This window comes from Vulpes vulpes, chromosome 15, assembly GCF_048418805.1.
Source record: "Vulpes vulpes isolate BD-2025 chromosome 15, VulVul3, whole genome shotgun sequence".
In the NCBI taxonomy this organism is placed as follows: Eukaryota; Metazoa; Chordata; class Mammalia; order Carnivora; family Canidae; genus Vulpes; species Vulpes vulpes.
Genome location: NC_132794.1, coordinates 86,058,492 through 86,084,019, shown reverse-complemented (window position 1 = coordinate 86,084,019; position 25,528 = coordinate 86,058,492). Strand labels below are relative to the sequence as shown.

Here is a 25,528-nt window from a genome sequence, read left to right as displayed (position 1 = left end):
TGAGACCACTGGGGAAATCTTGACATGGCCTCGGTAGATGATATCAAAGGTTTAGTGTCAGTTTTCTTAAATGTAATAACGTAATTACGACATAGTGACCATGTTTAAAGACATGTTCTCAGTAAAAGATGCCTGAGTGAAAGAGTAAAATCTCATAATTTAAAGATTCTGACAAAATTTTCACAATGAAAAAAAATATGGACTAGTGGCTAAATGAATTACATAAGAGTATATAGTATTACTATTCTCTCTTCTTACATGTCTGTTTCAGTTTCTGTTAAAGAAAATAAAAGCATGATACTTGCCAATGAGATCACTTCGATCTAGCAACAACTCCAGATCTTTATCACTAATGACCTTCTCTCTTGATCCCTTTACTTCCCTGTAAGGAAACAAAATATTCAAGTCCTTATGATAAATCAAAACTGAATTACATTTTTCTCAAGTTAAAAAAAAGCTTACCTTTCATAATCTCTAGATTTTAATAATTCCATTAATTCCTTAGGGTCTAAGAAATTCTTAGATTGATTTAATCCAGACTGACCACCTTTGAAATGATCTAGAAAAAATTGTCAAGAAATTGAAAACACTGAAAATTACTTTTAAAGCCAAAATATACATTACAAACCAGTAAAGAATGGCTTATGTTAAAAACAACAAGCAAAGTCAAATGTTAATAAGGAAGAAAAGCAACCACAACTCTCATACTCTGCTGGTAGAAGTATAAAATGGTATGCCCACTTGGGGAAAAGTTTAGCAATTTCCTATAGGTAAACATATACTCATTCAAAGACCAAGAACAAAGGCATATGTCCACAAACACTTGAGCAAACAAGAGCACCTTACTCATAAAAAACAAAATCTAGAAAACAATTTAAACATTAATAAAGAATGGATAAACTATTAACTTTTAATACACACAACATCAACAAATCTTAAAATATTATGAACAAAAGTAGCTCCATACCTACAAATGAATTCACATATGAGATTAGGAAAACTCTCTGTGGCAGAAACTGAAACAGTGATTGCCTTTTACTGAGAGACAAGTGAACATGGAAAATGATGCACAAGGAAATGCTTTTGGATGAACCAGAGCTTTGTTACCTTGATCTGGAGGATAGTTACAAGTGTATACATTTGTCAAAATCCATCAATCTGTACACTACCATCAGTATTTTACTGTATGTATATTACCTCAACAAAGTCAGTACTTAAAAAATTCCTTTCAAATTGTTTTTTGATATAAATTTTTCAAAATGCTGAAAACGGAATTGGGAAAAGAAAACTAGACATACATTTTACTGAATTTAAATTATACTCCATAAAGAAAATTTATTTCATCACTAAAATTTCTAAATAAACACAGGTGAAAAAATTTTAATTTGCACAAAATCTTATTAGAAAAGTTCTTTTTTCCTCCAGTGTAAATTCCAAGTACAATCTGAATGTTCAGTCAAGTTAAATTGAAGATTTCTAAAAGCTAACCCACATTTCCTTCAGTCATATATGTGAGACAAAGTATTTAAGTAGAAAGCAGTGGTCGGCTCCATAGCTCAGGGGTTAGAGCACTGGTCTTGTAAGTAGAAAGCAGGTAGAAAAGTAGTAGAAAACAAACTGATAGTGATTTTCAACAGTATCATGTTCCTATTTCTCTAGGCTTCACAACTTATAGATGTTTTCAACTTTTTTTAAGGTAGCCATAGAGCCAATTTCTCCAAATAGAATTTTATATTACACAAATAAAGGTAGAATTTTTCTAAAGAATCTTAGGGAATAAAATATAAAACACCAATGCCTTACTTCCCCTACTTCTCAGAATCTTTTCTAGTTTATAAACACTGTATTTGTGCCTGGGTGACTCCATTGGTTAAGTATTCCTCTTGATTTCAGCCCAGGTCATGATCTCAGGGTTGTGAGATTAAGGCTTGCACTGGGTGGGGTCCATGCTGGGCATGGAGCCTGCTTGAGATTTTCTCTCTTCCTCCCTGTCTATCCCCGCAACCCTCTCTCCCCATCTTCAAAAACAAAAACACACCATTTTAAAAATACTAGGTTTAAAATGATGAAAAGAATGTTCTAGAGCCAAATATTTTTTGAAAAAGTGAGTTCAACCAAGTAAATACATTTTTTAATAGCGCTACTTCAATGTATTTTTAGTATTTAATATACTGGACTTGTAAGAAATGGCTTGAAGTCTTCATAAAGTCTTTTGGCAGGTAGTCTCTTACCAAAAATAAGCATTAACATCATGCCAAATCCCCAGGACAGAGGTTAAGATATAGCACTTTGAAAGTGTCCTGGAGTTTTCTCTGCCCCCTCTGCTCCTTACCTAGATACTACCATTAGTTTTTTCTTCATTTCTGTTTATAGTATTACAAACCTAGTATAGGTCTTTACAGCTGTAAATTCCCCACTATTTATTTTTTTAAGTAGACTTCAGGCTCAGCATGGAGCCAAATATGGGACTTTAACTCATGACCCTAAGATCAAGACCTGAGCTGAGATCGAGAGTCAGATGCTGACCTAACTGAGCGACCTCTTCATTAACTCTTTAAATCCTACACTAAATTGTGCCAATTTCTATTACAAGAAAATAACAGTAATGAAATCTCACAATATACAACAGACAACTGAAATAAGCAAAGTACTACAAAGTATTATTTACTTTTGTGGATGATCAACTTTTCCAGTTTTCTTTTAGCAGCTGCTCTTTCCACAATTTTCTGATCGATAGTATTTGCTGTGACAAGACGATATACAACAACTGGCTTTGTCTGACCAATTCTATGACATCTATCCTGGGCCTGAAGATCCGACTGAGGATTCTTAAAGTGATAGAGAAAAAAATAATATTTAATAATATTTAACAGTTTATTTATTATTATTTTAAAGATTTTATTTATTTATTCATGAGAGGCAGAGACCTACAAAGAGGGAGAAGCAGTCTCCATGCAGGGAGCCTGATGCGGCACTCGATCCTGGGACTCCAGAAGCATGCCCTGAGTCAAAGGCAGATGTTCAACCGCTGAGCCACCCAGGGGTCCCAATATTTAACAGTTTAACATTGAAGTTATTTAAACTCCTACTAAATGGGTAAAGTCAAATGCATGATCCAATCGAATCTTTTAAAGTCTCCTAACTCATTTTAGATTCCTAGAATGGTTCCAATGATAAAATATGTTCAAGTCTTTACATACAGGGCACTTGGTAATGATTTTTGTCTTAAGATGGGATACCCTTTCAAAACAGATAAAACTGCAAAGCATACAATGAAAGATAATAGATAAAACTGCAAAATGCACATTGAAAGATAAAAAGTTCAGAATGGAAATATAACAGTATATTGCCATACTTCCAACTTACCCAATCACTATCATAAATGATAACTGTATCTGCTGCAGTCAAATTAATGCCCAGGCCACCAGCTCGTGTACTCACTAAGAAGATAAATACATCTGGATCTGTGTTGAAGCTGTGCATCTAAAAGCAGGGAAAAAAAAAAAAAAAGTAAAGAATAACCAGCATTCTTCAAACTAAGTATGAATTCTTCAGTATCTACAGCACTTTCAATATGGAGTAAATAAATACTGAAAAACCCAGAAGTCATGAAAGTTGAAAAAGACCAATTTGCTGAAAAAAAAAAAAGAAAGTTATCAGACTCCCCTCCCATGGGGGAAAAAAAAAAAATCGCTAAGCATACCTACTGCCCAGGTTGAGACAGTAAACCGGGGAAGCACTCTAATCAATTTGATCTTTAGAGGGCCTTGAGACTGGGTAACTCAGGCCAGTCACACAGATACATAATGCCTATGTGACTAACCTTCAATGGAAACCCTGCACACCAAGGCTCAATGAGCTTCTCTGGCTTACTTCACATGTGCAGTTACAAACTGCTGCTGGGAGAATTAAATGCTGCCTATGTGACCTCACTGAAAACTCACATCTAGTTTCTCCTAGACTTCACCCTATGTGAGTCGACTTTTTTGCTGATTTCTTTTAAAGATTTTTTATTTATTTATTCATGAAAGACAGAGAGGCAGAGACACAGGCAGAGGGAGAAGCAGGCTCTGTGCAGGGAGCCCAATGTTGGACTTGATCCCAGGACTCCAGAACCACATCCTAGGCTGAAGGTGGCGCTAAACCATTGAGCCACCCAAGCTGCCCCTTTTTGCGGATTTTAACCTGTATCCTTTCACTCTAATAAATCATAGCAATGAGCATTAGAAATAAAAACAGAACTAACGCTAACCAAAAGAACCAAAGAGGAAAATTATTTTGTTACGACAATTAAAAGGTGTATCCACTGGAGACTGAATCAATCATTCAGATCTAGCAAATAATTAGCTTATAAACATCTTTTGCTTAGGTTAATTTCATTTGTTTTCCAAGCCCCTCTTTTATTAAGGACATTTTTGTTGGGGCACTCGCGTGGCTTAGTTGGTCAAGTGTCTACTGGAGGCTCAGGTCATGATCTCTGACCCTGGGGTGGAGCCTCACATCTGGCTCCCCTCTTCGGCTCCCCCTGCTTATGTTCTCTTTCACTCTAATAAATAAATAAATAAATTCTTAAAAAGGGGGGGAAGGGGCAGCCCGGGTGGCTTGGTGGTTTGACGCCGCCTTAGGCCCCAGGGCATGATCCTGGAGACCCAGGATTGAGTCCCACATCGGGCTCCTTGCATGGGACCTGCTTCTCCCTCTGCCTGTGTCTCTGCCTCTTTGGGTCTCTCATGAATATAAACAAACAAACAAACAAATAAATAAATAGATATTTTTGTTAAAAAAGAAAACTCCCACATCACAAGGGAAGTTTAAGGAAGAATATTTAATAAAACTATTTTTTTTTTTAAAGCCTAGGTCATCTTTTCTTAAGAAATAAGGACCGAACAACAACAAAAACCCCAAGTGGTTTCCCAGGAGATGGGGTAGGCAGGTAGGTTGCCTGAGAGAACTTTCTGAGCTGATGTTAAGTTGTTGTACCTTGATAGGAGTTTGGGTCACACATATATACATTCATTAAAACTCAGATAATAAACACTTTCCTTTATTCACCTCAGGATATGTAAAATTTACCCCAAAAGAAAAAATATGCTGAAATAGAAGTATCATCTGTAATTTATTTTGAAATATCCCCCAAAAGATAAAATGTTAAGTAGATACAGAAATGGACTGATTCTTGATCACATGTATGTGACAAAAAAGGAATAGGATAAGCTAACAGCAGGTTCTCGGTGGATTTACAGTTGGTTCCTGTAAAATTCTTCAACTGCTATAGAATTTAAATTTCTAGTGAAATGTTGGAGTAGAGGGAAGAGCCAAACTCAGGAGAAAAAAAGATCCGGTTATCTCAATATCCTTACAGTTACAGTGGTAGTGAAGTAGGAAATTAAGTCAAGTTGGACCAGAAAATATACATAATTTAAGAAACATTAAGGATTACTAAATAAAAATGCTTATATTTTTGACCCTGCTACAAGGTGTTTAGTCTACCAATTTGAGGGTCTACTCTGAACATTACATTAGAAATCAAGACAGTTACAAAAGAGAATTTGGTACGTATGATGTAAACACTCTTACATTTTTTTCTCTCTCTGAATAAGACATGGATCCATCAAGCCTGCTAAAGTTGAAATTTCTGAAGTGGCAATAATCCATCAAAATGTCCAACATTCTTGTCATTTGTGAAAAAAGCAGCACCTGAAATTTAAATATATCAATTTATGTATCTGTATCAATTAATAAGAGGTAATTAAGCAACTGAAAATCCAATCAAAAGTATCACCTTGTGACCTCTGGCTTTTAGTTCTGGCAGCATTCGATCCAAAATTAAGAATTTCCCAGAATTTGTTACCAATTCTTCATCAATCTTAAAAAAGCAGGCAAAGAACAGAAAAATCAGTCACAATAATTACTAGTAATCTGTCTTTTATCAAAATAAAATCCAGGTAAAATAGTTCATTTTCAATGACAAGTCCCCATTAAACTTTAAATAAAAAAAAAAAAAAATTGAGGGACGCCTGCCTGGGTGGCTCAGCTGTTTAGCGTCTGCCTTTGACTCAGGGTGTGATCCCAGGGTTCTAGGATCGAGTCCCACGCATCAGGCTTCCTGCATGGAGCCTGCTTCTCCCTTTGCCTGTGTCTCTGCTTCTCTCTCTGTGTTTCATGAATAAATAAAATCTTAAAGAAAAATTGACCTTATTATTTGATCTTTTTAAATCAGAAGATAGTTCTTTCTCAAGGAAAGATACACTCTAGAATTTAAAATTGAGGGCACCTGGATAGCTCAATCGGTTAAGCACCCAACTCTTGATTTCAGTTCAGGTCATGATCTCAGAATCATGAGATCAAGCCCCAAATGGGGCTCCACACTGAGCATGGAGGCAGCTTAAGATTCTCTCTCCCTCTGCCCCTCTCCTGTTTACACACACATACTCTCTCAAAAAAATAAATGACTTCACAAAAATGGAAATCAATTAAATTAAGTCCCCCCTTGATTTATCCTCCCCGCTCCTCTCCCAAATGCTTTATTTTTTAAAAAAAATTTTATTTGGGCCACGTGGGTGGCTCAGTGGTGGAATGTCTGCCTTCACTCAGGTCGTGATCCCAGGGTCCTAGGATCAAGTCCCACATCAGGCTCCTCATAGGGAGTGTGCTTCTCCCTCTGCCTCTGTCTCTCATGAATAAATAAATAAAATCTAAAAAATAAAAAGATTTTATTTATTTATTTGAGAGAGAGAGAACATGAGTGGGGGCAGAAGAGCAGAGAGAGAAGAGGAAGACTCCTCACTAAGCAGAGAGCCTGGCACTGGGCTCAATCCCAGGATGCCATGATCAGGACATGAGCCAAAGGCAGATGCCTCACCAACTGAGCCACCCAGGTGCCCCTGAAAGGCTATTTTATAATAGGAGAACTGTAAGTTTAAACTTACTGCACAGATGTCGAAGTTTATTCTTTTTTTAAAGATTTATTAATTTATTTGAGGTGAGGGAGAAAGGGAGGTGGTAAAGAGAGAGACGAAGAATGAATTACAGAAATCAGAACAGTACACTATTAAATGGTATTCACCTTAAACTCCTGTGTGACTGGGTCTATAGGGTATTCAATCAAATATGGATGATTACAACACTTACGAAGGAGCATCATTATATTCTGCAGTTTCAGATTAACTTCAGATTCCACAGGGATATTTGTTTCCACAACAGCTCTACCAAAAACATAATCCATGAATGTGAGAAAGACAAAAAGGATCAGTTTAAAGAATACTTAAATTTATTTTAAACTCACACCTTTCTCGGTCTACTTCTGGCTGCATTTGACTGATCAATTTTTCCAATTCATTAGGGAAATCATCTATTTTGCTGTAATTTATTGACTTTCTGGCTCGCCGTCTTGGTCGTCCAGTGGGACTTAGCTCAACAGTTTCTTTCTAAAAGTGAATTTAAAAAGGAATGTATGTTTAAGAAGCTATACCCTTAAATTCTAAACATATACAAAGCGGGTTGTAATTTCTTTAATGTGCAAATGTTTTTAGGCATAAGGAAAAAAATAATGGTCTTTCATCATCAAGTTTAGTGATTTCCAAAGGCACAAAATCAAGGATCTATAAATTTTGGCCAACTGCAAATGTCATGTGAAGTCGAATTATTTTAATGCTTACGACAGTATCAGAGAATTAAGAGTAAATGCTTTCATATATCCACGGAAAAAATTAAGGATGATGTAACTGTTTTGAACTTATATAAAGAAATTTAATAACTTAGGGCTAAATTAAGGGACTCCACATATTTGCGTTAGAGAGTATTTCTTTGGCTTTAACACTGCAATGAAATTCCTCATATTAAGTAACGATTATAAAGTTCTAGTAGCTAAAAAGACATATCCTCCCTTTAATTATAATAAAAATTGGGGAAGATAATTTAATAGTTGTACAAAACAGAAATGTATAGAGCCACTAATGTTTTGAAAAGAAATAGGTTCATGGCATACAGTAAAAAATCTAGGCATTTAAACATAATTTACAGGTCTTCTAGGGCAGCCCCAGTGGCTCAGCGGTTTACCGCCGCCTTCGGTCCAGGTTGTGATCCTGGAGACCCGGAATCGAGTCCCATGTCAGGCTCCTTGCAGGGAGCCTGCTTCTCCCTCTGCTTGTGTCTCTGCCTCTCTCTCTCTGTGTCTCTCATGAATAAATAAATATAATCTTAAAAAAATAAAATAAAGGTCTTCTAAACTTTAGTTATAAGATAATCATATTCCACTTTAATCTTTTATAATATGGTGGGTGACTAAAGAAGGTTGTTCTTTCAAATAAGGTATTCTATTAAATTTTTTGGAGATCAATCACTTCCTATAAAGGGATTATGTACGTGGAGGGGAGACTGGTCTAGCTGAGAAAACTCTTAGTATATACTATGTGCTTGTACAAATATATTTCCAAGTCCATCCCCAAATACCATGATCAGGGTTAATCTAGGACACAATAACAAATTTTAACAAACATTCCAGATAACTATAAAGCAATTAATGCATGAGCCATCAACTGAATTTTAGTAGGATCACAGAATTACTAGGTGACAATTTTTTGTTATTCAACTTATGCTTTATATGCTAGTTAGAACTAGTTACCCTCTACAAGTCCTAAAAAGAGGTGATAAGCACTAAGATTAAAATCAACCATGAAATTTCCAATGCCAACTGTTATTTATAGTTTATTTCAAATCTACACTCTACCTCACTGCATCCAAACATGTTTGCAATTGTACGGTTCACAATGGCTGTATAAAAGATCTCTTGTTTCTTTGAAAGTGGTGCATAAACAACTACTTCTCGTTTAGGAGGAACTTCAAGAGCAACATCAGATTTTAGTCTTCTCAGTAAGAAAGGTGTTAGAATCTAAAATTTAAACATAAATAAAACATGTGAATGTTAAGCATTCTTATACTTTCAAGGAATACTCTCTCCACATACCTCTTTGTCCTCTTTTTTCCTTTATAAATGCTATTAAGTTTTGAAAGGAGAGATAAAATATCTTCTTGAAATTTCTTCAGACCAGACCACATGACAAACTCATAGTTTTTATCCAAAACATTTCAAAATTTACCAATTTTTCAGAAACTCTAATATATCTTGAATATTTGAGAAAGCAGAAAGATGACATTAATGCCTCTTAGGATTAAAGTTACAGCCCACAGCATTTAAAGTGAGGCTTTGGACTAGTAGAAAACTAACACACCAGGATGCCTGGGTGACTCAGCAGTTGAGTGCCTGCCTTCGAATCAGGGCGTGATCCTGGTGTCCCGGGATCGGGTCCTTCAACGGGTTCCCTGCATGGAGCCTGCTTCTCTGCCTCTCTCTCTGTGTGTGAGTCTCTAATGAATAAGTAAAATCTTTAAAAAACAAACAAACAAAAAACCTAACACATATGGATGTGTGAATGTAGAAATGGATGTAGAAAAGAGTTTCCTTCCAGGGGTTCTTAAACTTCAGGGGCGCCTGGGTAGCTCAACTGCTTAAGCATCCGACTTTGATTTTAGCTCAGATCTTCATCTCAGGGTCTTGAGTTCAAGCCCCATGTTGGGCTCCAAAATACAACAAACTAGAAGTTCTAAACTTCAAGCTTAAAATTACTTTTATTCATCTTACTGTTATGTGAGGACATGTAATTTTCACATTTATAAACACAGAAACAAGAGTTCTTTAATTGTATATCCTTTATAACCTTACCTTGAAATACAAATTGATAACTGACTTACATAAAGAAAATCCATTTTAGGGCTTTGTACTTAAATACTCCACAGGTATAGAGCCAAGCACAGAGAGACCTTACCAGTGACAGAGGAATTACTAGCAGTTTAAGAAAGAAAAAAAAAATCTGTAAATAGGAGCCCAGAAACAAATACACCAATTATCAGGGAAAAAAAATACAAATGATTTGGTAGGGAAAGTATGATTTGGGATTTTATTTTTACTTGCCATTTTTGTACTATTTCACATTTTTATCATGAATATGTAAACTTTAAAGAAAAAAATTATAATGGATTTTGAATACAACTGTCAAAGCACAATTGAGAAGTTTTTAGGCTCACATATGAAAATGACTAGATCTTTGTTGGATTATGTTTGTCTAAAGTCAAGAAGAAGGATGGGTGAAGACTGCAGGGAAAAAATATGGATCATGCAAGGAAGTGAATTACTCAAATATTACTGGCAAACACTGGGTAAAAAACACTCATTTTTTGGCTGATAAACCTATGAATAACCACAGGGATAAAAAGCATCTACATGAAAAGGACAAAATTTTGAAAAGCACTTTGAGCTCTGTTATAAAATGACTTCTGGGGGTAGGGGAAAAGCAAGGGAGAAAGTAAATCTGAGAGGTTCATTAATCTAGGGGGTTCCTTTTTTATTCTAGGAGTCCACATTAAGAAGAGTAAGACAAAGTCATGACCTGGTGCAGCATATGCAATACATTCTGTTCTCTTTCTTTAGCAATAATATCTTCAGCAGTTTCAGAAAGACTAGTGATATCAAACCAAGATTCAAAGCTGTAAGAGAAAAAAATGATTACAAGTTAACCTATCACATAAATCAATTATATTGACATATAATTGATGTCAATAGAACTTGCCAAAAAGCTATCATTTTAATCCAACTACCTAGAAGAAAGGAGTTAATTCTAACTAAGAGCACAGGTTTGAGTAGGTTAGAAAGAGGTATAGAAGATAGTTAAATAATTGGCTTACCTACCTTTTCAAGTCATCAAATACATCTGGCAACAAAAAGTTTAGCAATGACCAAAGTTCTGACAAATTGTTTTGCAAGGGAGTACCAGTCAAAAGAAGCTTGTTATCTGCATTGAATCGTTTTAACTCCCTGATTAGACGGCATTTCATGTTTTTAATCCTGTGTCCTTCATCTACTATTAAGTATTTCCAATAGCAGTGCTAGAAAAGGAATTTAGGGAAAAACTTTAAAATGATGATCTCACAATTTTTCCTAAAAACAATTCTAAAAATAAAACCAGGGATGGATGTTTAACTTTATCAAATGGCATTTCTGTATCTACTGAGATGATCTTATTTTCCTCTGATCTATTAAAAGGATAAATAAATTCCCTAAAACTGATGTATACCTGTGTTTCTAAAATAGACCTCAGGAGATCCCTGGGTGGCTTAGTGGTTTAACGCCTGCCTTTGGCCCGAGGCGCGATCCTGGAGTCCCGGGATCGAGTCTCATATTGGGCTCCCTGCGTGGAGCCTGCTTCTCCCTTTGCATCTCTCATGAATAAATAAATAAAATCTTAAAAAAAAAAAAAAAAAAAAGACCTCAGTTGGCTATGTCTAATTAATATCCATCTACTTTTAGATTATTTATTTCACTTTTATTTATTAAAAATGTTTTAATTCACATTTTTTAGTCAAAGAGGTCAAGTCTTCAGTTGGCCTCGGGAGTGCAGTCTGTTAAGTGTCCAATTTGATATTGGTTTAGATTGTGATCTCAGGGTCATGAGACTGAGCCATGCATTGACTTTTGCACTCAAGTGTGGAGTCTGTTTGGGATTCTTTTTCCTTCTTACTCTATCCCTCCCACTTGTGCTCTTTCTCATTCTCTCTCAGAAAATAAATAGATCTTAAAAACAATGAAACAAAAAACAAAACCAGCAGTCTGAGTTTCCCCTGTGTAATGCTTTGTCAGGTTTTAATTAGTGTTATACTAAATTCCTAAAAAAGAACTAAAAACTTTTATATATTTATAGAATGTTCCACATGTTCTGAAAAATTAAGAGAATTTTCATTCTTGAGGCCTACATCTGAAATTGACACTTTCAAGGTGTTCTCCATTTCTTACATAACTATTGGGTTTGTTTAGCATTTCCCTTTTATCTGGAGGCAGTTTTAGTAATTTCTATCCTCACAGAAAGCCACCCATCTATTTTCATTAAGATATCATAAAAATTATTTTAATTTTTTAAAAAGATTTTATTTATTTATCATGACAGAGAGAGAGAGAGAGAGAGAGAGAGAGAGAAAGGCAGAAACACAGGCAGAGGGAGAAGCAGACTCCATGCAGGGAGCCCAACACGGGACTCAATCCTGGGTCTCCAGAATCAGGCCCTGGGCTGAAGGCAGCGCTAAACTGCTAAGTCACCTGGGCGGCCCAAAATTATTTTAATTTCTTTTTTCAAAACCTGGTAAAAAAAAAAAAAAGTAAAAACAACAAAACCACAATCTTATTCAGAGCTTTATAATATCAAAGGAGAAAAAAAAAAACCCTGTAGAAAAAGCAAAAATGACAAAAAAATCTTATTTTTATTATCTGTACTTTCTCTTTTATCTTGATCAGGCAAGCATAAAGTTCATCTCCAAGTAGGTATCCTCGGAGAATAGGATTGGCAAATTGGGGGAAGAGTATGAAATGAGGCATTTTTTGCATTTCACTTTATTACATTATAAATGTAGTAATTTCGTATAAATGTTTGCTATAAGCAGAACAAAACAGCTTTTTTTTTTAACATAATACTGACTTTTAATTTTTTATTTTTTTAACAAGTATGTAGAAAACATACTCGTCAACACTTCTTTCTTGTGTTCTTTTATTTTTTATTTATTCAGAGGCAGAGAGAGAGAGAGGCAGGCAGAGAGGCAGAGACACAGGCAGAGGGAGAAGCAGGCTCCATGCAGGGAGTCCGATGTGGGACCTGCTCCCGGGTCTCCAGGATCACACCCCAAGCTGCAGGCAGCGCTAAAGCGCTGTGCAACCGGGGCTGCCCCAATACTGACTTTTTAAAAAGAAAAACAACTTGAGATTTCTTTTGCTGGTAATACCAAATAACCTGAATAAACCTCTCACTATAACACATCTCCATAAAAAAGCGAAACAAATATAAATGAATATACGAATGCAAAGAGAAAAACCCAATGCAACAGAAACAGTGAGGGTTCTGAAAAATGATTTATTAACAGATATTTCTGTTGCCACTCAGCAATAAATAGGAGCCCTGCACCCTGAAAATGAAGATCCTTAAAATGATATCCTAAGGGGCACATGGGTGGCTCAGCCAGTTAAGTATCTGCCTTTGGCTCAGGTCATGATCACAGGGTCCTGGGATTAAGCCCCACATCAGGTTCCCTGCTAAGGGGGAAGTCTGCTTATCCCTCTACCTCTGCCATTCCTTGTGCTCTCAGGCTCTCTCATATCTGTCAAATAAATAAATAAATAACATCTAAAAAAAATGATATCCTAAGTTCAGTGAAAGGGAGAATTACAAAAATTCTAGCCACTAGCAAATGGAATTGATAAGAAAGTTTATCTGTTCCAATATGGGTGGGGTAGGGAGGTCAAAATAATTATATCTTCATGTTATATTATTTAGTAGAAAACTGAAGTTTCAAGATACAATGTATCGATTATATCTATATACTAATAAAAATACTTAATACAGCAGCAGCATTCTCAGAATTGCTTTGAAGTCTGTATGCTTTTTCCTACACGCAATGTATACTGCTTTTAATATGAAATAACATAATTGCAATTCATATTCCAAATTTCCACTAGCACACAAGTAAAATTTGATATACCAACCAGAGGAAGGAAAAAGAAATTAGTAAAGAACCTATATGTGATATAGGTGGAGCAGTAATAGAAAAGTGCAAATATCAAAAAATGAACAGGGAAAAAAAAAAAAAAAACAACAGAGAGGCAATGAGCAAAGGTTAACTTTCCAACTATTTTGTAATGTGGGCACTGATAAATAAGTAGCTATGGCACACACAAAAAACAGGTATGCCATATATCCAGAAGTAGTGTAAAAATAATTTGTCTTCATATATTCTATTCTTACTTAAAATTAAATGGACAAGTTCTATATACTTAAAACATAAGTCAGATATATCTGTAACATACTCAGATTAGATTTATGCCTAGCTGATATTATAGCTATAGGTCAAGTGCCATCAACTTTTTAAATTCTTGTTAGAGACTACAATCTTCTCCTCAATCTATTAATATAAACTTATGGTTTCTAGAAGAATCTGCAGAACACAATCTATTGCTTTCATCAGAAAAAAAAAATTACACAAATGCTTACTGGATGGTAACAAAGTGCTATGAACTAAGAAAAATGTGGTTTATGGATTACTAAGAGTTTAATAGAAACCAATCGTACCTGTAATGCATTTCGGTCTCTCATGGCTATTTCAAACGAAGTAATTACCACAGGATGAATCTGCAGTGTCCCTTTTCGCTTGTGAATATTCTTTACCAATTTTCGACGTTCCTGCTGGGTCCCATGATACAACATAGTAGGAATCTAAAAGATTTTATATTGATTTATACAAACTTTAGAACAAAATGCAAATATCAACAATTTGGAAAATACACAATTAATCATTTAGGAGAAAAAAAAAAGATAATTTAATCTTAGCTCTGTCTATAGCAAAATGAGTCAATTCCCTTTAATATTCTACTACTGTAAGAGAAAACAAGCCATAAAAACAAATCAGGTTTAAGGCAAGGATATGGCTAAGATGATACGTATAAATGGAAGGAAAACACCATAGAAAGAGAAATAATTTCTCTTTAAGTTCAGTCTTAAGTGAATGAAATTATCCAATGCACTGAAAATGATCCAGGGATATATTTGGCAAATATTTGAGATTACTAATACCTATTCTTCCATATACACATAATGTGGATTTTGCTAAAATTTGAAAAATAACTCAAGTACAGGTGCCTGGCTGGCTTAGTCAGAGGAGCATGCAACTCTTGATCTTGAGGTCATGACTTTAAGCCCCATCCTGAGTGTACAGATTACTTAAATAAACTTAAAAAAAAAAAATCCTCAAGATATAGTGTTTCTGTAGTGCAGAAACCATATAATTATAGTAACAATTCTACAATTGAGGCAACAAAATAAAATATGTGAAACTATAATATAGTCAACAAAAGGAAACACAGCTTACATCTGGTGTAAACCTCTGGAATTCAGCCATCCAGTTAGGAAGTGTAGACAAAGGGCCACATACAAGAAAAGGTCCAGGTACTCCTCTCTGAATCATCAATGCGATTGTAGCAATGCATTGAACTGTCTTCCCCAATCCCATTTCATCTGCTAAAATGCCATTAATTCCATTTTCCCAAAGCATCTGGACAAAATAATACACAATGTATTTAAATTCTGATATAAACACCTGTTGGATTCCCAATAGTTTATTTCTTCTTTTTACTCAAAGATGGCAATTATGGTAAGACTGACATTCATTGTTATAATAACAATTGTGGGAAGTTGGTTATCAAAGCCATAAAAGTGCTGGCAGACTTGAATAAAACACTTGAATAAAATTTAGTGTAGATAAATTAGAAAGTATCTACACGCAAAAGTTTCACATTTAATAATGAAACATGAGGGGTGCCTGGGTGGCTAAGTCAGTTAAGTGTCCGCCTTTGGCTCAGGTCATGATGCCGATCCTGGGATCAAGTGCCATGTTGGGCTCTCTGCTCCGCGGAGAGCCTACTTCTCCCTCTCCCTCTGCCTGCAGCTCCCCCTGCTTGTGCTCTGTCAAATAAGTAAATAAAATCTTAAAAAAAAAAAACGATACTTGGAACTACTCAAGTTGTGCTACAGCACATTAATAGGTTATTATGTAGAAATGAACCAGTATCTTGTATTAAAATTAAGAATTCATTACCCTAAGCCATTCCATGCCTTCCACTTGGTACCATCGCATCACTCCTCCTGTGAAGTGTTTTGGTTGTTGAAAGGGTACTGGCTGTCCATTACATTTCCGAACTGGGTCAAAAAAGAATTTAGTGTTCTGCCTAACTGCTTGAGACAATCTATCTTTAATTATACTATTTGAATCTTTGTTTTTCTGAAGGTCTTCTACACAGAGATTAGAAGAGGAGCTTTCTTTCTGTAAAGAAACAAGCTTAATTAGAAGTTTGATACATAATGCTGTTACCTTCTATTTATCAGAAAACTTAATCAAAATTTACCTAGTCCTATAATCCATTAATCAAATATGGAGAAATAAAACCATTTGTGGAAGAAAACCTAAGAGACAGTTAACCCCATTCTCTTACAAATGTAAAGCCATTGGCAAAAAAAAAATCTGAAAATAACTCTTTCAGATTACAGGCACACGCTATTGAAATGACCTTTATAATTTTACCTCCCATCCAAACCTCTAAAATTAGCTACTCAAGAATTTATTAGGGATCCCTGGGTGGCGCAGCGGTTTGGCGCCTGCCTTTGGCCCAGGGCGCGATCCTGGAGACCCGGGATCGAATCCCACGTCGGGCTCCCGGTGCATGGAGCCTGCTTCTCTCTCTGCCTGTGTCTCTGCCTCTCTCTCTCTATCATAAATAAATAAAAATTAAAAATAAAATAAAATAAAATAAATAAAATAAAATAAAGAGTTTATTAAACTATTTTCTTAATAGTAAGTTCTTTCACCCAAAGCAAAGATAATGAATAATGTCTGTTAAAAACAGAAATGAAAAAAATTTTCCTTTCAAGGAAACAGAAACATTTACTTCCATCTAGATAATTACTTTCACTGTAGGAAAGGGGGAAATTAAGTAAAGTTTAAGAACTCACTACATCACACTTGAGTATCAACTTATCTGCAGGGACTCATTACCAACCTATGACCAATGACAGATTTTATTGGTTAGCGATGTCCACAGCCCTATATTAAGAATGTGAACATGAGGATTGAGTCAATTGAGATGGGAAAGTCTTATAAATGAGAAATACCAAAAATAATGTCACTAGATATTCAACTGGAAAATTACAAACCTGAGTTTCACTATTCCATACATAAAAGTAATCAGTGATGAGCATCCCAAACATCAAAACCAGAGCCGTAAAGCTTTTAGAAGAAAATAGAGGGCAGCCCCGGTGGCGCAGCGGTTTGGCGCCACCTGCAGCCCGGGGTATGATCCTGGAGATTCAGGATGGAGTCCCACGTCAGGCTCCCTGCATGGAGCCTGCTTCTCCCTCTGCCTGTGTCTCTGCCTCTCTCTCTGTGTGTGTCTCTCATAAATAAATAAATAAAATCTTAAAAAAAAAAAAGAATATTGATAACCTCATGATAGGCAAAAATTTATTATAAAAGACAAAAACGCTCTAACCACCAAAGGCCAGGGTGGGGGAATGATAAACTGAGCTACTATAAAACTTTAATGAAAGTTCTGGGGTGCCTGGGTGGCTCAGTGGGTTAAGTGACTCCTGGTGACCTGGGATCAAGCCTCACTTTGGGGTTCCCTGCTTAGCAGGGAGTATGCTTCTCCCTCTCCCTCTGCCCTTTTCACTGCTACGCTCTCTCACTTACACTCTATCAAAACAAAAACAAAACAACAAACCAAACACCTAAGAGTTCTGCCTATTAGAAGATACCGTTAAGAAAATGAGTAGACAGGGATCCCTGGGTGGCGCAGCGGTTTAGCGCCTGCCTTTGGCCCAGGGCGCGATCCTGGAGACCTGGGATCAAATCAAATCCCACATCGGGCTCCGGGTGCATGGAGCCTGCTTCTCCCTCTGCCTGTGTCTCTGCCTCTCTCTCTATGTAAATAAATAAATAAAAATTAAAAAAAAAAAAAAAAAAGAAAAGAAAATGAGTAGACAAGCCACAAACTGAAAGAAAGTACAGTACATAAATCTTGACAAAAATCCTATACAGGACACCTGGGTGGCTCAGCGTCTGAGTGTCTGCCGTCAGCTCAGGGCATGATCCTGGAGTCCCGGGACGGAGTCCAACATCGGGCTCCCTGGATGGTGCCTGCTTCTGCCTCTGCCTATGTCTCTGCCTATGTCTCTGCCTCTCTCTCTCTCTGTGTCTCTCATTAATAAATAAAATCTTTGAAAAAAACAAAAAAAGAACCTATACGTTATATAAAGAACTCCTATATCAACAATAAAAGATATCAATAGAAACTTCTATAAATTGTATAAAAGAAAACACACAGCCATTAAGAGGATGAAAATATGCTTTACATCATTAGTAATTACGAAAACACAAAATAAAACCATACAAGATTCATTCACATTCAGTAAAAAGGCTAAATAAAAGACTAAGTGAAATGCTAGGAATAATATCAACAGAAACTTTTGTATATTGCTGTTAAAGAGTGAAATGCTGTGTTCAAGAAAAGATCTTTATTTTCTTATAAAGTTAAACATACATTTATGATATGACCCAGCAATTCCATTCCTAGGTATACAACCAAGAACATGAAAGCATGTCCACACTGACTTGCACACAAATTACCATGGAAGTCTTATTCATAAGTCACAAACTGGAAACAACTCAAATACCTATCCAGAAAATGGATAAAGAAATTATAATATTCATTCAATGGGATTCTACTCGGCAATTAAAAAAAAAAACTAGTAATAAACAATATAAATGAATATCAACTATGCTGAGTAAAAAGTAATAGGAAATAAAAGACTACATATTTAGATTTTACTTGTATGAACTAGTCTGTAACAAAAGTTAAAAAAATTGGGCAAAACTGGTCTGTGACAGAAGTTAAAAAGCAGCTGCCTCTAGGTTTGGTGGTAGGAGAAATGACTGGCAAAGGATACAAGGGATCCCTCTACCATATGAAAATGTTCTAAATCTTGATTTGGGTGATAGTTACACAGATGTATGTATTTATCAAAATTCATCAGAATTAACACAAACATTGTATACATTTACTTATACTTACTTATAAAATGGTCAAAATTTCATAGCAAATCACGGGAAATGAGATTGAAGCTCTATCTTTAAAAAATACAACTGAATATTTTAAAAATACATGCTTAGGGATACCTGGGTGGCTCAGCAGTTGAGTGTCTGCCTTTGACTCAGTGTGATCCCAGGGTCTGGGATAGAGTCCCACATCAGGCTCTTGGAGAGTCTGCTTCTCCCTCTGCCTATGTCTCTGCCTCTTTCTCTGTCTCTCATTAATAAGTAAATCTTTAAAAAAATATGCTTAATCTCATTTACATTTAATATTGTTGAGTTATAATTATCTGTTAATTATCATAAACTAATTCTTATACTGAACAAAGAATAAATATCAATGCACTTATACATAAGATGTAAATTTTGGTCAAAATTATGATGGGTAAACAGAGTATCTCTCATTTTATAATCATGTCATCAATTTTCCCAAAAGCCTATTATTAATCTTAGATAAGTAAGTTAATTGCTATATCCCCTGGTGAACATTTTCATGTTACAATTGTTTCTGCTTCCCAAAGAAATCTTGTAACTAAAGGGACTTGGATAGTGATTACTTAGGTAACAAGGCACTTCTTCACATAAAATGAGGGTGGGGTGAGAAGCCTTCCCAAAAAGATCCAAAGACAATATTTAATGTCAAAAACAAGATTAAGGCATCTTTCAGAGTTTCCACAAGCTGTGGAATATATACATATGGAATGCACATGGTTACAGGCACTTGCATTACCACTTAAACTCTCAAGGATCTATAAACTAGTATTTACACATTAAGAAACATGCAACAGGACACCTTAAGTTGATACATAAGGAAGAAATATGAAAGGATAAAAAGTAAAATTTTTTAAGGTTAAGAAAGAAAGTACCTGCCGAGAAAAAAATGTACACTAGTAGGGTGCCTGGGTGACTCAGTCACCTTGGGTTCAGGTCATGATCCCAGGGTCCTGGGACTGAGCCCCATGTCTGGGGTCTCTGCTCAGTGGGGAATCTGCTTCTCCTTCACCCTCTCCCACCCCCTTGATCCTCGGCTCATGCACACACTGTCTCTCTCAAATAAAATCTTTAAAAGAAATAAATGTACCCTGGAGATTAAAGGAGTTAATAATCAGGGAAACAAACATGGCTCCTACATTTAATATCTCTCATAAATCTCTTACCTCATTCTCCTTTTTATTTTTTTTAGCCACAGACAAAATTTCCTAGAACATCAAGAAAACAGAAATAAAGTAACAATGTATGTAGTTCATTCATTTATTTACTAAATAAACATTTATTCTAACTTCATGCCAGGAAATGGGGATAAGGCTCTCAAGGTAATTAAAATACAGAGGACTCAAACTGGTGGACCTCAGGCAAAATTAAGGCTATAGTGTCTTATAAAACTATGCATTAATTAGTAACACTTAAAAATTGGGATATTTCCTAAATGTTCCAGGTTTTTTAAATTTTTTAAGCCAAAGCTTATCTGAAGAGATTTAAGTCCAAATTCACACATAACAGTAATCCTCTACTACAGGGTTTGGCAAACTATAGCCTGTAGACCAACTTCAGGTGGCAGCCTGTTTTTGTAAATAAAAGTTTAAGTAGAACAAAGTTGAGCATATCTGCTTAATTTGTCTATGACTGCTCTCAGGCTACAACGGCAAAGTTCACCTTTGAGTAGTCACCCACTAAACTATTCAAAACCAAAAACTACCCAGCTCTTCACAGAAAAGGTTTTCTAACCCCGGCTCTAGAGTCTAAGTTGTGGCTATTCCTGGTATTTAAGAAATCACTTCCAAATGTATTATAGTCTCAACTCTAGCCCACTTTATGCCTCTGTGGACAGACATCTGAGTTTGCAATCTTGAGCAAAGCAAAAGGCAGAGACAAATAAATTAAAAACACGAATAAAAGTACTCTGATTTTGAAGTGCCTAATAAATCCTAAGGGTAGGAAGACAAGCAATACCTGAGTGCAACTTGATGAATTAGGTGAGTATTGTATCAAATTATCTGAAAAAGTTATCATTAGGGCATAATCATTAAAGATAGGGTATGTTTCAAGCAGAGAATAGCACATGCAGAGGACAAAGGGGATGAAATGGTAGATATTCAAAGTTTCTTGAATTTAAGATGCATAGAATAATAGAACACATCAGTTAAGTGGCTGACATTCACATAATGTACATGCTTACATGTGTTTCATGTCTGTATGTAAAGTACTTGTAGATATATATTCATACCCTAAGGCCGAAGGGATACAAGGAACTGACAGGAGAGTGGTCTTTTAAACTAAGCAAAAATAAATGACTAGCTAAGCTCACCGTTTTTGAAAAACAATGTGTGGGACGCCTGGGTGGCTTAGCAGTTAAGCATCTGCCTTTGGCTCAGGGAGTGACCCTGGAGTCCCAGGATTGAGTCCTACATCAGGCTCCCTGCATTGAGCTTGCTTCTCCCTCTGCCTGTCTCTGCCTTTCTCTGTGTCTCTCATAATTTAAAAAAAAAAAAAAAAAAAAGTGTGAATGAATCAAAAGATAAACATAATACCATCTATGAAGTACTGTTAAAAATTAAACCCTTTAACTAAACTCCTGACCTTGGGCAGCCCCAGTGGCGCAGCGGTTTGGCGCCGCCTGCAGCCCAGGGCATAATCCTGGGGACCCTGGATCAAGTCCCACGTCAGGCTCTCTGTATGATGCCTGCTTCTCCCTCTGCCTGTGTCTCTGCCTCTCTCTGTGTCTCTCATGAATGAATAAATAAAATCTTTTTAAATAAATAAATAAATAAATAAATAAACAAACAAACTCCTGACCTTGTTTACCTCTATAGTTTTCATTCTTCACCACCTTTTCATTTACAATACAAACTGGAAACAAAAATGTATTTTTAAGTTTTTTGAACTTGTCCGGATTTCTCCTGCCTCTGGACGTCTGTCAAAGAAGTCTTTTCTCTTCCTAGAACACCTCACTATTATCTTCCCTGTATCTTACTATTTCCCTATTAACTCTCGCCAACCTTTAGATGATTTTGCTTTTCCCCTCAAGTCACAATTCAGATGCCACCTTCTAGATAAAAATTTTATGAACCTAGTGCCTGAGTTTAGAATCCTTTTATAGGTTTGACAACATCCAATTTATAATGGACTATTTACTTCTATAGATTTCTCACTGGATGGAAGTTAAGGAAAGACACTGTCTACTTTTCTTGATCAACTGATCTTCTGCATGTTAGGACAAAGTCTGCCTACAGCTGATATGCTACCAATATCTGATAAATTAACAGCTGGATGACTGGCTAAATTTCAATAAATCTAAGTAATACTTAAATAACAGTGTTTTTCAAATTGCATGCTGTTTCATATCCAATTAAATGGGTCCTGACCATCATTTTTAAATGAAAGAAGAAAAAAAAAAAAAGGAAAATATCAGAGTGCATCCTTAAAGTATTATGTGAAATTTCTTATTTTATACTTTATGAAGACTTTAACAGTTTGAATTTCAAGTTAAAGAAAAATGTAGTTAGAATTTTGTTAAATTTAAGAATGTAACATATTAAAATATGCTTAAAGAATATTTACGGTCTCAGGGCACCTGGGTGGCTCAGTGGTTGAGCATCTGCCTTTGGCTGAGGATGTGATCCCAGGGCCCTGGGATCAAGTCCCACATCAGGCTCAGCATGAGGAGCCTGCTTCTCCCTCTGCCTGTATCTCTTTCTCTGTCTCTCAAGAATAAATAAATAAAATCTTAAAAAAAAATAATACTTAAGGTCTGTTATAACTGAACATGCTTTTTAATTTCCATTTTATGAGTTATTAAGTAAGAAGGTAAAAAAGGATCTGTTTTTTTAAGTGACTATATGGGAGTGACTGGGTGGCTCAGTCAGTTAAGCGTCTGCATTCAGCTCAGGTCATGATCCCAAAGTCCTGGGATTGAGCCTCAGGTCGGGCTCCTTCTACTTCTCCTTCTCTCTCTAGCTTATACTCTCTCAAATAAACAGAATCTTTAAAATATTTAAAATAAAAAGGACTATATGATTTCAGTTCCCTAAAGGTCCTCGACAAGGAACAAGAACAAAGTTCTCAATATAAGGTCTTTTTTTTTTTTTTAAAAGATTTTATTTATTTATTCATGAGACACAGAGAGAGAGAGAGAGAGAGAGAGAGGGAGAGGCAGAGAGAGAAGCAGGCTCCATGCAGGGAGCCCAATGTAGGACTCAATCCCAGGGCTCTAGGATCATGCCCTGGGCCGAAGGCAGGCGCCAAACCGCTGAGCCACCAGGGATCCCCTCAATATCAGGTCTTGAAGTTTTAAGAAATTAAAATAATTTCTGATAATAGCCATTTCTTTTTTATTATAATAATTTCTAATTAGGCCAAGCTCATGTTTTTTTAACAGGAAGATGGTGCCATTTTCTTCCCTGAAATAAGCCCTTACAGACTGAAAAGCTGATTGACAGCAATTCACACAGCTTTAATACAGTTCAAAATCTTCAACAGGTTTTACTCAACAGTGAATCTTATGTGCTTACTCCATTTTATTTTTACCTCTTTTGACATGACCTCTGCAATATTGTAGGATTCATCTTCTCTTCCTCTCTTCTTTCTCATAACTATTAAAAAAAATTATTTTTAATAGCAATAAAAATAAAAATATAAACATATTCTTCAAAAGTAGAACAAGGAAGTTTACCTGGATTTTCCTCACTAGCGCCAATGGAATTTTTACCCTATAAAACAAGAATTTAGGATATTATTTTTCTAAGGTCTTCTATGGTATTACATATTAGAAGACACTAAGTAAATGTTAAAAGTTCCTTGCAGTTGAGCCACATCCACAACTCTTTACTATTATTCTTACCAACATGCCATCTTTTTTCACATTTCCCCACTAGAATTTGTTTATAACCATATTCCTTTCTCTGGACAACTCTACTTTCCTCAATTTTTTCCCATTTGAGAGATTTCCAAATTAAACATAGAAGACATTTTCATTCTGAAACCACCATGTGTTATCTTCTGTAACTGTAGGTTTATGCTGAAGATATTCAATGGGTATGGTATGGGACTACTCATTTTCAGTAAAATTTTTAAGTTAAATAAAACTGAAAGCAGAAATAAAAGAGAATACTGATTTAAAAATATTAGTGAGGGGGAATACAGGAAAGAGACATTCAAAAACAGTTTCAAAATGAGAGCTGGAAAAGAAGCTCAAGAATAGGGAGAAAATATGTATGAGAAATCAAAACAACAGAGGTAAATTTTATTTTTTTTTTAATGTAAATCCTACACCAACATATGGGGCTCAAACTCACAACCTGAAATCAAGAGTCATGTGCTCTACCAACTGACTAAGCCAGCTAGGTGCCCCAAGAAGATAAATTTTAAAACAAAGTTAAAAGTTAGAGGATTAAAAATATAAAATAGCAAAAGGGACTGGTGAGACGGAATAGGCAGAACTTAATGGTCGACACCTTTAGAATATAGCAGGTGGGAAAAACAAAACCCTGGTATAAAAAGTTAGCTAGACAAAAGTGAACAATGGATTAAACCTATAGGTTGAAAAGTAGGTAGTAAATGATTAAGCAAGTAAAATTATAAGTATATATTCTTCAAAACCCCAAAATAAGGACACCCGGGTGCCTCAGTGGTTGAGCATCTGCCTTTGGCTCAGGTGGATCCTGGAGACCCCGGATCGAGTCCCACATCGGGCGCCCCACATGGAGCCTGCTTCTCCCTCTGCCTATGTCTCTGCCTCTATCTGTGTGTCTCTCGTGAATAAATAAAATCTTAAAAAAACAAAAACAAAAACAAAAACCCAAAATAAGTCCCTGGAATTAACAACTGAGTCAAATATTAGCAGTTTTCAATAACTTTTTATTACAAAATTATCTACTTGTACTCTAAAGAATCAAGTGGACTTAAAGGTACTCTTGTTGGCATCTTGATATTACCTGATAAAGTCAGGTTAGCAAAGAAATGTAAGGTCAGAAACCAACTCAGCATTACTATTTATTGAATAAGTGACTTTCAGCAAGTTATAGTCAATTCTCATTCTGTTCTATATGATAACTAAGAATACTGGATTAGTGAATACTGAATCACTGCTTCAAGGAGAAACACAAGCTTAGTTTCAGCAACCTCCTGGGCACTTCATCATTGATGAAGACATAACCCCATTTTATATGTGTTGTTACTTAAGGACATTTTATATACATGTTGATTAACACTGAACTCAGAGCTAACAGCCTGAAGGAAACTTAGCTAACATTTTCTCCATAAGGCACATCACAGTCTCCTTCTATCAGAAACACTAGCTGACAATTCAGTACCATGTGGCCAAGGGTGGTTTTAACAGCAAAATCAACAATACCGGGATCCCTGGGTGGCGCAGCGGTTTGGTGCCTGCCTTTGGCCCAGGGCGCGATCCTCGAGACCCAGGATCAAATCCCACATGGGGCTCCTGGTGCATGGAGCCTGCTTCTCCCTCTGCCTATGTCTCTGCCTCTCTTTCTCTCTGTATGATTATCATAAATAAATAAAAATTAAAAAAAAACCAACAATACCCACAAAAATGCAAAAATCATGACATTAAATAAACCATTGAAAGGGCATTTGTTTACAGTGTAACAGCTTAAGAAAAGCAGAGCACCACTTTAACTTTGGTTGGGAATGTGTGTTAGAGACTCAAATTTTTCCCATTCTGCACAAGGCGCATGCCTGTTGAGTGACCATGAAAACCCAAATACTGATTTTGGAACTGCAAATAAACTTCAGCAAGTAGGCTAAGAAAAAAATATGAAATCTGTGAATGATGAGGATG

At 35.9% G+C, this 25,528-nt stretch overlaps 1 protein-coding gene across 2 annotated transcripts in view; it reads right to left on the bottom strand.

Annotated features, from left to right (window-relative positions):
- HELLS (helicase, lymphoid specific) overlaps positions 1-25,528 on the bottom strand; it is a 44,406-nt gene that overhangs the window by 6,869 nt on the left and 12,009 nt on the right. For both annotated transcript variants that reach the window (XM_025990997.2, XM_025990987.2), the window contains exons 5-21: positions 23,399-23,435; positions 23,254-23,318; positions 19,887-19,928; positions 15,685-15,909; positions 14,959-15,141; positions 14,163-14,306; positions 10,745-10,941; positions 10,446-10,542; positions 8,729-8,890; positions 7,288-7,427; positions 7,067-7,205; positions 5,783-5,866; positions 5,578-5,697; positions 3,367-3,483; positions 2,669-2,828; positions 463-559; positions 306-382 (exon numbers count right to left, since the gene is read on the bottom strand). In XM_025990997.2, the coding sequence (XP_025846782.1) occupies positions 306-382; positions 463-559; positions 2,669-2,828; positions 3,367-3,483; positions 5,578-5,697; positions 5,783-5,866; positions 7,067-7,205; positions 7,288-7,427; positions 8,729-8,890; positions 10,446-10,542; positions 10,745-10,941; positions 14,163-14,306; positions 14,959-15,141; positions 15,685-15,909; positions 19,887-19,928; positions 23,254-23,318; positions 23,399-23,435 (2,086 nt within the window). The remainder of the gene's footprint in view (positions 1-305; positions 383-462; positions 560-2,668; positions 2,829-3,366; positions 3,484-5,577; positions 5,698-5,782; positions 5,867-7,066; positions 7,206-7,287; positions 7,428-8,728; positions 8,891-10,445; positions 10,543-10,744; positions 10,942-14,162; positions 14,307-14,958; positions 15,142-15,684; positions 15,910-19,886; positions 19,929-23,253; positions 23,319-23,398; positions 23,436-25,528) is intronic.